Here is a 14,280-nt window from a genome sequence, read left to right as displayed (position 1 = left end):
GCTGGATGGCGCTGCCCTAGGTCAAACGGATATCAACTTCGTTTTTGAATAGGAACCTCCATTTTTATTACATATTCGTGTAGTACGTAAAGAAATGTCAATGTTTTAGTTGGACCACTTTTTTCGCTTTGTGATAGATGGCGCTGTAATAGTCACAAAAATATAGCTCACAATTTTAGACGAACAGTTGGTAACAGGTAGGTTTTTTAAATTAAAATACAAAACGTAGATACGTTTGAACATTTTATTTCGGTTGCTCCAATGTGATAGATGTACCTTCGTAAACCTATCATTTCTGAGAACGCATGCTGTTACAGCGTGATAACCTGTAATTATCACATTAATGCAATAAATGCTCAAAATGATGTCCGTCAACCTCAATGCATTTGGCAATACGTGTAACGACATTCCTCTCAACAGCGAGTAGTTCGCCTTCCGTAATGTTCGCACATGCATTGACAATGCGCTGACGTATGTTGTCAGGCGTTGTCGGTCGATCACGATAGCAAATATCCTTCAACATTCCCCACAGAAAGAAATCCGGGGACGTCAGATTCGCTGAACGTGCAACCAATCCACCTGTCATGAAAAATGCTATTCAGTACCGCTGCGACCACACGCGAGCTATGTGCCGGACATCCATCATGTTGGAAGTACCTCGCCATTCTGTCATGCAGTGAAACATCTTGTAATAACATCGGTAGAACATTACGTAGGAAATCAGCATACATCGCACCATTTAGATTGCCATCGATAAAATGGGGGCCAATTATCCTTCCTCCCATAACGCCACACCATACATTAACCCGCCAAGGTCGCTGATGTTCCACCTGTCGCAGCCATCGTGGATATTCCGTTGCCCAACAGTGCATATTATGCCGGTTTACGTTACCGCTGTTGGTGATGTGTGTGAAATCTTATGGGACTTAACTACTAAGGTCATCAGTCCCTAAGCTTACACACTACTTAACCTAAATTATCCTAAGGACAAACACATACACCCATGTCCGAGGGAGGACTCGAACCTCCGCCAGGACCAGCCGCACAGTCCATGACTGCAGCCCCCGAGACCGTTCGGCTAATCCTGCGCGGTAGCTGTTGGTGAATGACGCTTCGTCGCTAAATAGAACGCGTGCAAAAAATCTGTCATCGTCCCGTAATTTCTCTTGTGCCCAGCGGCAGAACTGTACACGACGTTCAAAGTCGTCGCCATCCAATTCCTGGTGCATAGAAATATGGTACGGGTGCAATCGATGTTGATGTAGCATTCTCAACACCGACGTTTTTGAGATTCCCGATTCTCGCGCAATTTGTCTGCTGCTGATGTGCGGATTAACCGCGACAGCAGCTAAAACGCCTACTTGGGCATCATCATTTCTTGCAGGTCGTGGTTGACGTTTCACATGTGGCTGAACACTTCCTGTTTCCTTAAATAACGTAACTATCCGGCGAACGGTCCGGACACTTGGATGATGTCGTCCAGGATACCGAGCAGCATGCATAGCACACGCCCGTTGGGCATTTTTATCACAATAGCCATACATCAACACGATATCGAGCTTTTCCGCAGTTGGTAAACGGTCCATTTTAACACGGGTAATGTATCACGAAGCAAATACCGTACGCACTGGCGAAATGTTACGTGATACCACGTACTTAAACGTTTGTGACTATTACAGCGCCATCTATCACAAAGCGAAAAAAGTGGTCCAACTAAAACATTCATATATCTTTACGTACTACACGAATATGTAATAAAAATGGGGGTTCCTATTTAAAAAAACGCAGTTGATATCCGTTTGACCTATGGCAGCGCCATCTAGCGGGCCAACCATAGCGCCATCTGGTTTGCCCCTTCAATCTAGACAAGTTTCGTTCTTTGTAGTTTTTTCGTTTGACGCTTATTTCGTGAGATATTTGGCCCGGTCACGATCAATGGACCACCCTGTATAATGAGTGAATTGGCATGTATGAGCAGTGGCTATGGTCTAGCTGGATTTATTCCAAACATACGGGGATAAAAGTCTGCTGCGGTGTGCACCCACCTGGTGGCACTGACATAAACTTAAAGTTTAGTCGTAAGGGGTAGATGTGCACGCCGTTAACTATGCACGTTGTTTATCTGTTTATCAAGTCCACAATTATATATTTGGCCCGTAAGACAATTACTTCATGCCAGTTGCACATGCGAAAAAGCGCCTTAAAACGTGCACAACTGAAGGTGTGCTCGTGGCACTGATGCCGAGTTTCACAGTCTAGAGCTGTAGCATTATAGCACGGTAGATTTGGCGCCGTGTATTCCAGATTACCGCATGTACATTATATTTAACAGGGTTCAAAGAAAAATAACAATAAATCCGCAAGGTAAGTGTCAAAAGTTAGGGTGTTCACGTGCTCTTGAACTCTTACACAACAGCCGCCACTGCTAAAGAGACAGGAAGTGATTGTGTTAGGTGCTGTGGTTATGCTCAGAAATGACATGCAGGTGGATGCAGAAGTGTAAAGCTGACCAGCCAGGCTGGCCAAGGGTTTCAAGAGATGTAACAGTCCTTTTGAATGGGGAGGTGGAATGCGACTCAACGGATGTGGCCGACGGGTCGGCAGCGCGTGTAGCTGTTGATCCCCCTGACATGGGAGTCAACAGTCCAGCCGGCCTTGCGCGCCTATAAAATGGTGGTGTCCGCCAAAAACTGACCCAACGAATCGCAGGTCATCATTTAAATTGTGTATGTCCTGTTTAATGCAAAAACTGCTTCCAAAATTCGAGACTTAACGGCAAGGAAAGGGGATCTCCCACCGAGTTATCTGGAATTATTACTCTTTCAGAGTCGCAGTTATTATAAAAAGACATTAAGTGGTAAAGTAGTGTGGAGGGAGGTACTGACATCTGACGGGTTAGCACGAACATTCGTCAGGCAAGCCAGCCTGGAAACGATACCAAACGAAAAATATAGTTTGTCCTTGTCACTCTTAAGTGATGGACACACAAGACTTCTGCCTGAGCACTCGGAAACTGTAGGATATGTTTGATTATAATGGTACGCAACATTGATCAGATGTTGTGTGTTACTTACCTTGCTCCACTGGCGTCGGTTTTCCCCTATCCAGGAAGAATTCGTGACGTGTCCGTTTTAGTGCAAACAATTTTGTGATATAGAATGGTGGGAAAAATTAAGGACGAAATTAACTATCGCGTAACTTGTTACTGCCAAATAAAATAGTTCGATGAAACTTGGACCACACTCTAACAACCCTACCACAACAAAGGTCAAAATTTAATAATGATTGTGGTGTTGCTCACGCTGCTAAATACTGCATTTTCGGGCAACAACAAAGTTATTATGTGGCAGGTGTCATTAGAGCACAGTTAATAAAGTCATTTCATGTAATAACGAATAAAATAGGCACTCATCTTTTCGTGTTTCCCACGCTGGTCTCGTTGTAAAATCGTGGCTCAATCGTCGAAAATCTAGTTGGTGATGATTCCAAGCTCGGATGCAAAGAGGCCTAGGTTTTATTCTGCTATATTCAAAAGTTTTATAGATGTGTTTCACAAACCATTCTTGAAGATTAAACCTTTGAAAGTTAGCACAATGGTGATGTAAAAAAATAATCAGCACTCCGAATTTAAGTTACACTTCCTTTATATTGCTTTTGCTGCAATATCACGTAACACACAAAACATCACTTCACAATACAAAACGTACTTGAAAACATCTTCCTCACATTTTATAAGCTAACTACAATATGCGTGTTTCCAACATGACGTCCAAGACTTGACTTTCTCAAGGTCCGACTCTCTAACTAATAACAGCTTACGCGCCCAAAAATCAAGAGTTACAAGCACGTCAAAGATCATAGTGACAATAGAAAGAATACACATAAGAATAATATCATTGCAATATAAACATAGGCCGGCCGCAGTGGCCGAGCGGCTCTAGGCGCTACAGTCTGGAACCGCGCGACCGCTACGGTCGCAGGTTGGAATCCTGCCTCGGGCATGGATGTGTGTCATGTCCTTAGGTTAGTTAGGTTTAAGTAGTTCTAAGTTCTAAGGGGCTGATGACCTAAGATGTTAAGTCCCATAGTGCTCGGAGCCATTTGAACCAATATAAACATATCGATGTATCAAAGTACCTCTACATTAATGAAATCAAATCTGAATGTTGTCTCAGAAATATGTCAACTACTTTACAGAAACACAGTAGAATATTGCTGGTATCGAGAGGTCGAGTTGAGGTGCCGTAATGGTTACGTAATTCAAGTACCATTACAACACGTAGAAAGTACTGCTACAGTTCAGTGGATAAGGTAACTGAAAGAAATACATAATGAGACGGACAGAAACGGCACTTTTATTCAAAGACAATAATTCCATTGAAGTAACAACGATTCGTGATGGTTCCTCGGACATTACAAAAGCCACGACACGGTTTGCAATAGGGCCTGTGACCGCCAAAAACGAGAATGCAACGTGCTCCAAAGCTCGGTAAGGAGGTCTTGTTGTAGGGCGTCCCATTCCTGCAGTACGTCTACCCAACGCATACAAGAGCTCGATGATATTTAAGAAGGAGGAATCGGCAGGCCAGTCCATTCGCTGAATATCCCCTAGTTCCAAGAGATCCTCCACCTGCACCGTTAGATGCGGTCGAGCTCTGCCATCCATAAAAATGAAGTTAGGGCCGAATGCATCCCTGAGAAAATGCACATAGGGAAAGAATACCGTGTCACAATAATGTTGACAATTGAGTGTGTCGCATTCAAAGATCTGGAGGTCTGTACACCCACGCAGCATTATGCCTCCCCACACCATAAGACCTGGGCCACCAAAAGGATCATGTTCGACAATGTTCCTTGGTGCATTACGTGTCCGCATCTCTCGCCGTATATGGCTGTCGCAAGTGGCGTAGGCATAACGTTGCCTGGGCGTACTTACACTGACACTGTGTTCCTTCCCCATGTGCATCTTTTCAAGGGTGCATTCAGCCCTGACTTCATTATTATGAGAGATAGTGTCCGATCTCGACCGTCCAGCAGCTGTCAAGCACCCTGGTGGAGGAGGCCTTGCCACAAGAACTCCTCACCAACCCTGTGCTCATCATGGGAGCACGTCGCACAGCATGTTTTGTCCACCATGATGATCACACACCCTATTAAAAACCGTGGCCCGGCTTTTGTAGTGTCCAGGGGACCACCGTGAATCACTGTGACCTCAGTATGAGTGTTGGCTTTGAATAAAAGTGTCATTTCTGTTCGTCTCATTGCATATTTCCTTCAGTTACCTTCTGTATTGTACTGTAGCAGTTCTTTCTATGTATGGTCCAAGTCTAATCGAGATACGTTACTTAGCAGCGACAAATCGTGCTAAATTTGTCTTCGTCCTTAAGTCTGACACACCAGCGTGTGAAAAGTGCTTTCGAAAATTTAATTTAAAATGTGTTGTCGGTGAGGTGTGATAATTGCAATAAAAACTTTGTTTACTACTGGTTAGGAACCCGGCAGATACCGTGATGTTTTTGGTGTAGGAGGGTTTATTCGTTCGTCGACGAACTTTCTTACGTGACAAAATACTGTCATATTTGAATCGCTAATTACTACAAGACTAATTATGCGTAAACAACGGATAGACCATGTCTGTACTTGCTTGTCGTGCAATATTTGTTTGCCTGTGACATCATCGTACCAGTGTAGGCCCATTCGCGTGATTGTTACGAATTAGTTTTGTATAAATTTGTAGATTTGTGTAGCGTGGATACATGTTTAGGTAGGACACTGATTGGGATGTCACTGCGACGAGCTTGCATCCGAAGTAAAATAACAAAAATATTCGCTGGAATGTAAACGAAAATCGGTATTAAATTGAAAATTACAAAATACTGAAGTTTGTCGTCTCCTATGACTAGTAAATATCCTCGGAATTGCAGAAAACGCAAGCAAGAGGAAAGTTCGCGTCAAAAGGAGTCCTAAAAATCTAAAAAGGATAGTTCCGAGCGAATTCGATGGCTACGGCAGCATCGAAAACAGCATCGAAAAGGAAGTGGATTCCATGCAGTGTATGTTACTTTAGCTACCACAGACCGCTGTTACATGCTATAAAATTGTGATTTTTCTATTCTGTTAGCATTATACTACCCTTTGAGACTATTGTATTAAACAGACTGATAATTAAATTACAAATGAAATAAGTTATGGGATGGCGATATGCACACATACAGAAGGTGGGTCGTGATGACTGGGTGTTGTGTGCTGTCCTTAGGTTAGTTAGGTTTAAGCAGTCCTAAGTTCTAGGGGACTGATGACCATATATGTTAAGTCCCATAGTGCTCAGAGCCATTTGAACCAGCCACAGAAGGTGGTAGTATCGTGTACACAAGGTATAAAAGGGCAGTGCTTTAGCGCCGCTGTCATTTGCACTCAGGTGATTCATGTGAACATGTTTCCGACGTACTTCTGGGCACACGACAGGAATTAACAGACTTTGACCACGGAATGTTTGTTGGAGCTAGACGCATGAGGCATTCCATTTCGGAAATCTTTAGGAAATTCAATACTCCGAGACCCACAGTGTCAAGAATCTGCCGAGAATACCAAATTTCAGGAATTACCTTCGACCGCGGACAACGCAGTGGCCGAGAGCCTTCACTTTACAACCGAGAGCAGCGACGTTTTTGTAGAGTTGTCACTGCTAACAGACGAGCAACAATGCGTGAAATTACCGCAGAAATCAGTGTGGGACGTACGACGAACGTATCCGTAAGAAAAGTGTGGCGAAATCTGGCGTTAATGGGCTATGGCAGCAGACATCATACGCGACTGCCTTTGCTAACAGCACGACATCGCCTCTCCTGGACTCGTGACCATGTCGTTTCCACGCTAGACAACTGGAAGACCGTGGTCTGACCAGATGAGTTCCTGTTTCACTTGGTAAGAGCTGATGGATTGGTTCGAGTGTGACGCAGACCCTACGAATCCATGGACTCGTGTTGTCGACAAGGCATTGTGCAAGCTGAACCTGGCTCCAAAATCGTGTGAGCTGTGTTTACATGTAATGGACTGGGTCCTTTGGTCCAACAGAAGCGATCACTGACTGGAAATGGTTATGTTCGGCCATTTGTGAACTTCATATTCCCAAACAACGAAGTCATGTCACCCGGCCACAATAGTTCGCAACTGGTTTGAAGAACATTCTGGATAGTTCGAGCGAATGATTTGGCGATCCAGATCGCTCGACGTAAATCCCATCGAACATTTATGGGACATAATAAAGGAGTCAGCCCGTGCACAAAATTCTCCACCGGAAAGTCTTTTGCGATTATGTACGGCTATAGAGACTGCATGGCTCAGTATTACTGCATGGGACTTCCAGCGACTTATTGAGTTCCTGCCTCGTCGAATTGCTGCGCTATTCTGGGCAAAAGGAGGTCCGAAACGGTATTTGTAGGTAGCCCATGACTTTTCTCACCTCAGTGTATTAATATCAAACAGTTGCTGTAATTTTGTCCCTATGTTTTTACGAAATGTTTATGGTGTATATTCTAACTGGGCACACGGCGTTTTTTATTAGATCCTTTTGATGGCGTTGCCCATGGTATCACAGTGTTGGTTGTATCCGTTGCGAGGCAGGGCACAGAGGTGAAGGTACAGCTGTGCTTGAGCAGTTAAAAGCAGATCTCAGTCTGCTGACTTCCACAAGTTATGGAATCTGTACGCTCAAGCGCATTTCAGCAACAGTATATTAAACTCCTAATGCGCAAACCTCATACTGTTGCACCTTCATTGCGGGACGCCAGGAGTCCTTTTCTCCCCTAACAAAGCTTCCTTACACATATGTGATATTGTACAGCGATGTAAAGTACGTACACAGGCAGGGACGAGGGTCCCTCAATGTTGCGGCACGTCGCACACCTGTTTTCCTTCAACACTTTCCATAATGCGATAACTTTCTGTTGAGCCATATGATGAGGGAAGCGTCTTCGAGGGTGGCGTTATTCTTCTGAGACTCTCTGTATGACAGAGTGATGCAGACAGTCTTCTGAAAGTACTGCAACACTCTTCCACTATCAGACTACGCAAAAAAATCTGGAAACACTCGTCGCACTTATTACTTCCATTGCAACCTCTACTGACGCCAACTGCTGAATAAAGATGGTAAAACCAAGAGAAGCAGCTTGTGCTGTTGGATACAGTACATGTGTAGAAGATCTAAACATACTCTGAAGCACTTTGTAACTTGTCCATCAAGTTCATCATAATCAACAAGCAAATTAATCGCCAGGTCAAGTCCTGTCACTGCTCTCGTGAGTAATTCATCGTACCTATCGTTAATGAGAAGGAAAATCAATGAGTCAGTAAAGCTATTCTTAAACGTGACTACACAAGTGAAAGTTTGCGCCAACACGTCGCATCCTGGACCAGCTCACAAGATAAAATATAATTTTTAAGTAATTATAAATCTCAACGCCACATAAGCTGTTATTTTATTTCACAAATGTCGCAGTCGCCTTCCTCACTGTAAGGCGATTAATTCGGATGACTGAGAAAGTGAAACAGAGAGAAGTGAAAAGCTGTATAGTGACCGGAATTAGGGGAAAAAATGACAGAAGTTTAAAGCCCAGGATATAAGAGTGGAAGATACAGTGCTGTTAGAGAAGGGTAGGGGAAAGAATCCGCCGTAGACTTATTGAAAGAACTATTCCGACATTGACCATAAATAATTGAGGAAAGCATGGAAACTTAAATCAGAATATCTGGAGGGGAATATGAAACTTGCTCCTCCCGAACGCTCATGGTGACGGTCACTGATAACAAACATTGCTTCAGAAAACAAAAAGATTTAAATTGGCTCGCATAAAGTTACCCGTTAAAAGGAAACTGTAATGTTGGTGTTTATTACACTACCATTATCTTGTTGTGTGCGTTACATATGCTGATCTGCACCGAACTACCTCCGGTATAGAGGTCACCGAAGACGTCTGCAGCCCGATGTGACATGCTTACGGGATTGCCCTTGGACAACCGACGCCGTAGCACAACAATAAATAAAAAACACTGCACAGAAAATTTCAAAAAGAAATCTAGTGGAGGAAATTAGCTAGATAAAGCGTGACGAGCCTCCAACATGGATAAAATGGTGTCAGTGGTGGATAGTTACGAAGAATCTCACCATTGGCTTCATTCTCCGCCATGTGTGACATGATGAAAAGTTGCAGAGCAACTTCAGACGAAACTGTGTAGAGGAACGAGGATGAGATTTGCTCGAGAAGGGACTGAAGAAGTTTTGGTGGTACGTCTGATCGTGGCACAGAACATATTTCGGCTGTGGGCCTGCATTCTGAACGTCTTCAAGCTTAGAAACTTAACAAGAGGCATACCTCTTTTAGCATTTTGTACTGTTGCTTAGATAGAATGTACATACTAGAATCTACTATTTACTTTACCTATTTTTTCTTTTCTTTTCTTTTTAGTAAAGAGATGTATTCCTGAATCATATCACAGGTTTGATTCCTATTGGGAAGGATGGAGTTGCAAGTCTCCTTTAAATTTTGATGTGTTAGGTTTTTCATAGCTTCTCTAAATTATTTCACACAACCTGCTAAACTACTACGTCTTATTTTCTCCCTCACTGAAGTCCAGCAACTCTAGGGCTTCGTTTCTTCGCTGTTGATGGGACGTTGAAATGAGTTATCACACGTGATGTTCAATTTATGTGTGACACATGGCTTCTGGCGTTTAGGCCATGGTTTCAGCACCAGTTTTCCACGTGCTGTTTAGTATACTGTTGCAAGGTACATCGTCTGTACCTATCCAGATAGGAGGAATAATTCTTTAGCCTTAATTACTTCGAAAACAGAATACTACGAGCTGTTGACTATAACAAGAACAGCCGAAATATTTATCAGTATCCATAGAACTGCCAGCGCGGTCAACGCCTTCGGTGAAGTTAAAGATCGTTCAGTGGAGTCGAAATGGAGAATGAAGCACGTTCCGTGATTCATTTCAGATTTTCCTATGACCCCTAAAACCAGTCTTCCTCATTAATCATTAAACCTAGAAAAAAATACGCAATAATGTGCACATAGGCCATAGAAATTCATTAACATGAAAAATCTCTGAATAGAAATGGATCAAGATTCAAATTATGTGAAGTTTGACCTCAATGTCACGTAAAGAAATAAGCTCTAGAATGCACTGTGGCTCTACCTGGCGAATTTTGACAGCTTTCCGATGATGTCACGGCGCGGTGACTATGAATGTAGACAGAGAGTTCAGTTGTCTAGCTTTTAGAAGCAGTTAAAGGGGGTGGATTTATTTAAACATCAGTCTGCACGGCCTTTAATGATGTCTTCTGGAGCAGCAGACGACATTCCTGGCAGACGATTGTAACTGAGTCCCAAGTATTATCCCAGAAACCACGTCACAGAAAAGTTGTTTACTTTCTTTGCATTTCATTTCTTAAATTTATAGTAATTTTAGTGAATATAAAAACGATATTTTTGTGCGACCTTTTCTTCCAAGATCGTGCAAAGCTGCCCTTATCGCCGGAGGAAGACAGTCTCAAGACTTGCCTGCAGCAAAATGTCGAGAGAGAGGAGGACGTTAACCATTGTTTATGATGACGTGAGCTGTGACGGGCCTCTCCTAGAAGGCACTCAGTCATAGCTGCCTGCAGAGTGAGCACTTAGTTGCACACTGAGCAAATATGAACGACAAGTGTGTGAAGGACGCTAGCACAGGCGCTGTGACCTACAGTGAATGCCGCACCAGGACCGAACGGTACATCGCCAATAATAAACGCAAAGCGTCACTGTCTGAAAAGTTCACATGTTCGTCGAACCTGCAGAAACGTTCACTACTTACCGTCGTGCAGGTAATAATTGGCCCGGCACCCAGTTACCAAACTGAGCGTCTGTGACCTAAGCTCCGAGTTGTTTTATGAACTGAGGAAGCAAGACCTATGTCAATAATAATGGAAGTAAATTGCTGGTCTGAGTCTGCAGTTTCAATCACCGCTTTAAATAGTGCCATCCAGATCGCTTAAGAATTTTTTTAATCATTCCATTTCATGTAACATTGTTTGGCTCTTGCTATCTTCAGACTCAACATACAACTTACGAAGTAAAGTTGAGTCTACTATAAACCCTATGCCAAAGCCTATGACTTGAAAGGCTGCTGTGACAAGGCATATTCTGTGTACTGACTTAACACTGTAATTTTTTCTCCGAAAAGTGTAAGTACTGACGAGCCTTTTAAAAGGAATCCAGCTCATTTCGTACACTGATTTTGTAGGGTGTGTTTGTTTCTATGCCAACGATCTTGCCGCAGAAGTAACACCGGTTCCCGTCAGATCACCGAAGTTAAGCGCTGTTGGGCTGGGCTAGAACTTGGATGGGTGCCCATCCGGTCTGTCGAGCGCTGTTGGCAAGCGGAGTGCACTCAGCCCTTGTGAGGCAAACTAAGCAGCTACATGATTGAGAGGTAGCGGCTCCGGTCACGCAAACTGACAACGGCTGCGAGAGCGGTGTGCTGACCACATGCCCTTCCATATCCGCATCCAGTGACGCCTGTGGGCTGAGAATGACACGGCGGCCGGCCGGTACCGTTGAGGCTTGGGACGGAGTTTAGTTTATTTGTTACTATGTATCACGAGTACGAAACGCATTATTCCTATTGATTACTTTGAGAACGGTTCGCCCCAGGTTGCTGAGTGGTCAGCGCGACAGAACGTCAATCCTAAGGGTCCGGGTTCGATTCCCGACTGGGTCGGAGATTTTCTCCGCTCAGGGACTGGGTGTTGTGTTGTCCTAATCATCATAATCTCATCCCCATCGACGCACAAGTCGCCGAAGTGGCGTCAGATCGAAAGATTTGCACCCGACGAAAGGTCTACCCGACGGGAGGCCCAAGTCACACGACATTTATTTCTTTTTACTTTGAGAACTGTAAAACAATCACTGGCAAATACACTGACCGATAGAAAAGGTGTAGCAACCAGAATACGAGGTCGGGTGTCAATGTAATTCGGTACATTTACACACCGCTGGCGGGATTGTAAATGATCAGAGCTGCATTTGTCTGTGACAGGCGGAACGGCCAGCAGAGTGTATTAGTGTTGATCGAGTATAATGTCGTTACCAGACCTAGGACGGTATACAAGAGGCGTGAACAGCGTCAGAAGATGAGTGATTACTGTGAAGGACAGGAGATGCCGCGTACACGTGTGAGACAGCGTTATCAGTACCTTACAGAGTTTAAAAGGGGCTAATTGTGGGCCTTCGATCGGCCGTGTAATACCCAGATGTGTGCAGCATCTGGATGTGACAGCGGCCTTATATTGGAGTGCATGGGAACGTCAGGACGGGCAGACTCGTCGTCAAGGTTTTGGTGCATCAGGCGCCTGCCGTCCGATAATACGTAACGGAGTCACTACAACATTCTGTGCCATCCAGCAGTGGTAGTCAGCGAATAGCAGCAGTCTGCCTAGGAAATTACGTTCCCATCGTAGGCTGCCTTTAACAGCACAACACAAACGACTGAGTCTGTAATCGGGGAGCATGGACTGCTAAGGAGTGATGTCGCATTTTTTAAGTGACTAATCGCGGTTCTGTACTACCGCCGGCGAGTACAGCTGCGGCATGAGGAGAAGTCACATTCTTGCAACGTTTTGGAGTGGAACAGGGGTGTTACGACAGGCGTCACGGTGCGGAGAGCTGTCGAGTATGACTTCTGGTCACGGCTGGTAATGATTAAGGACCTCTGACGACACGACGATACCTCGTGGGCAACGCGTGTGCTCATGTGCTACCTGTCACACGACAGTATCGTGGTGCCATTTTTCAACAGGACAATTCTGGTTGACATACGACTCATGTCTCTATGCATTGTATGTGTGCTGTCGAGGAACACCAGCGGACAGCAAGATTCCCAGATCTCTCCTCGATGGTACACGAGTGGGACAAGCTCGAACATCAATTAAGTCCCAGGACATCGACGGCTGGTTACGACAGTTGTGGGCCAGCTTGCACGGGAGAGGATTCAAAGTCTTCGTGACATCATTCCCAACCGAATCAGTGCATGTATACAGGCCAGATGGAGTGCAACGTCGTACTGATGAGTTCATACTGCCAAGTTCTAAGTAAATCTGACTCGATTTGGCAATCACTGCAATAACAGCACATATCTCCTGAAACAGTGAAGTTTCTTTTCGTTTCCTCCTTCTCTCAAGCTTGCTTCAGTTTATTCTTTAGGTAGTGTACTTGGCATGCTTTATTTATGAACTGGACGAATAAAACTGGAACGGAAAAATAACCGTTCCACCAAGAAAAACGCTCCATTTGCACTGGGGATGGAAAATTGAACAATTCAGCAGATTTGACACCACCTGCCTTCCATCTGTACCGACATGCAAAGAAATTTTGAGTTCATGACAGCCAAAGATCGTTGGAAATCGTATTTCAGAGATGGAATCTGCACACTGAAACAGCATTTTAACGAAATACATTCACCGAAAAGTGGTCTGTTTCGGAAACATAAGCCAATTTTTTACTCCGACAGAGTAAGAGAGTTTCATCTTATCCTGGCATAATTTATCAATGTCGTCAACAACCACTACTGACGTACAGCCGCAGACGACGGCTTCAGACTAACCCGCACAACGAGAAGCCAGCAGGTTACTGGCCCAAAGGGTATCACACTAGGGACACTTTCAAAAAATAAATCGACACTTTATTCTATATCATGCTCAGGATTACTGTAATTTCGGTAAATGCACTGACGAAAAAAAACGATACACCAAAAATAATTAATGTAGAGTAATGACGGGCGGGGTAGCTGTGCGGTAGCCGCCTTGCTCCGGTTCGCGTGGCTCCCCCGGCGGAGGTTCGAGTCCTCCCTCGGGCATGGCTGTGTGTGCTGTCCTTAGCGTAAGTTAGTTTAAGTTAGTATAATTAGTGTGACCTCAGCAGTTTGGTCCCATAGGAACTTACCACAAATTTCCAGAGTAATGAAATTTTGGGAATATCTTTCTCTAGGTAACATATTTAAGTGATTAACGTTGCAAGATCGTAGGTTAATGTAAGCACGAGATAAGCCATTGCAAATGTGAAACGTTGGCACACGAATAACAGGCTTAATCGCTAGCATGTCGCATGTAAGCATGCAAACGTGCATGCATTGTGTTGTACAGCTGCCGGATGTCACTTTGTGCGATGCATTTCCATGCCTGTTGCATTTGGTCGATCAATGCGGGAGCTATTAATGTTGTTTGTGGATGATGCTGGAGTT

The 14,280-nt window shown here is 44.2% G+C and overlaps 1 protein-coding gene and 1 pseudogene across 1 annotated transcript in view; one reads left to right on the top strand and one right to left on the bottom strand.

The window, feature by feature from the left end:
• LOC124555833 (mucin-17-like) overlaps positions 1-9,185 on the bottom strand; it is a 105,469-nt gene extending 96,284 nt beyond the window's left edge. The window contains exon 1 of the mRNA XM_047129899.1: positions 9,164-9,185. Within this exon, the coding sequence (XP_046985855.1) occupies positions 9,164-9,185 (22 nt within the window). The remainder of the gene's footprint in view (positions 1-9,163) is intronic.
• A 2,118-nt stretch (positions 9,186-11,303) lies between these two features.
• Positions 11,304-11,421, top strand: LOC124557589 (annotated as a pseudogene).
• Positions 11,422-14,280: the final 2,859 nt, after the last annotated feature.

Source organism: Schistocerca americana, chromosome X (genome assembly GCF_021461395.2).
Source record: "Schistocerca americana isolate TAMUIC-IGC-003095 chromosome X, iqSchAmer2.1, whole genome shotgun sequence".
NCBI lineage: Eukaryota > Metazoa > Arthropoda > Insecta > Orthoptera > Acrididae > Schistocerca > Schistocerca americana.
Note: the sequence above shows the minus strand (reverse complement) of the source record. Positions and strands in the feature narration are given on the sequence as shown.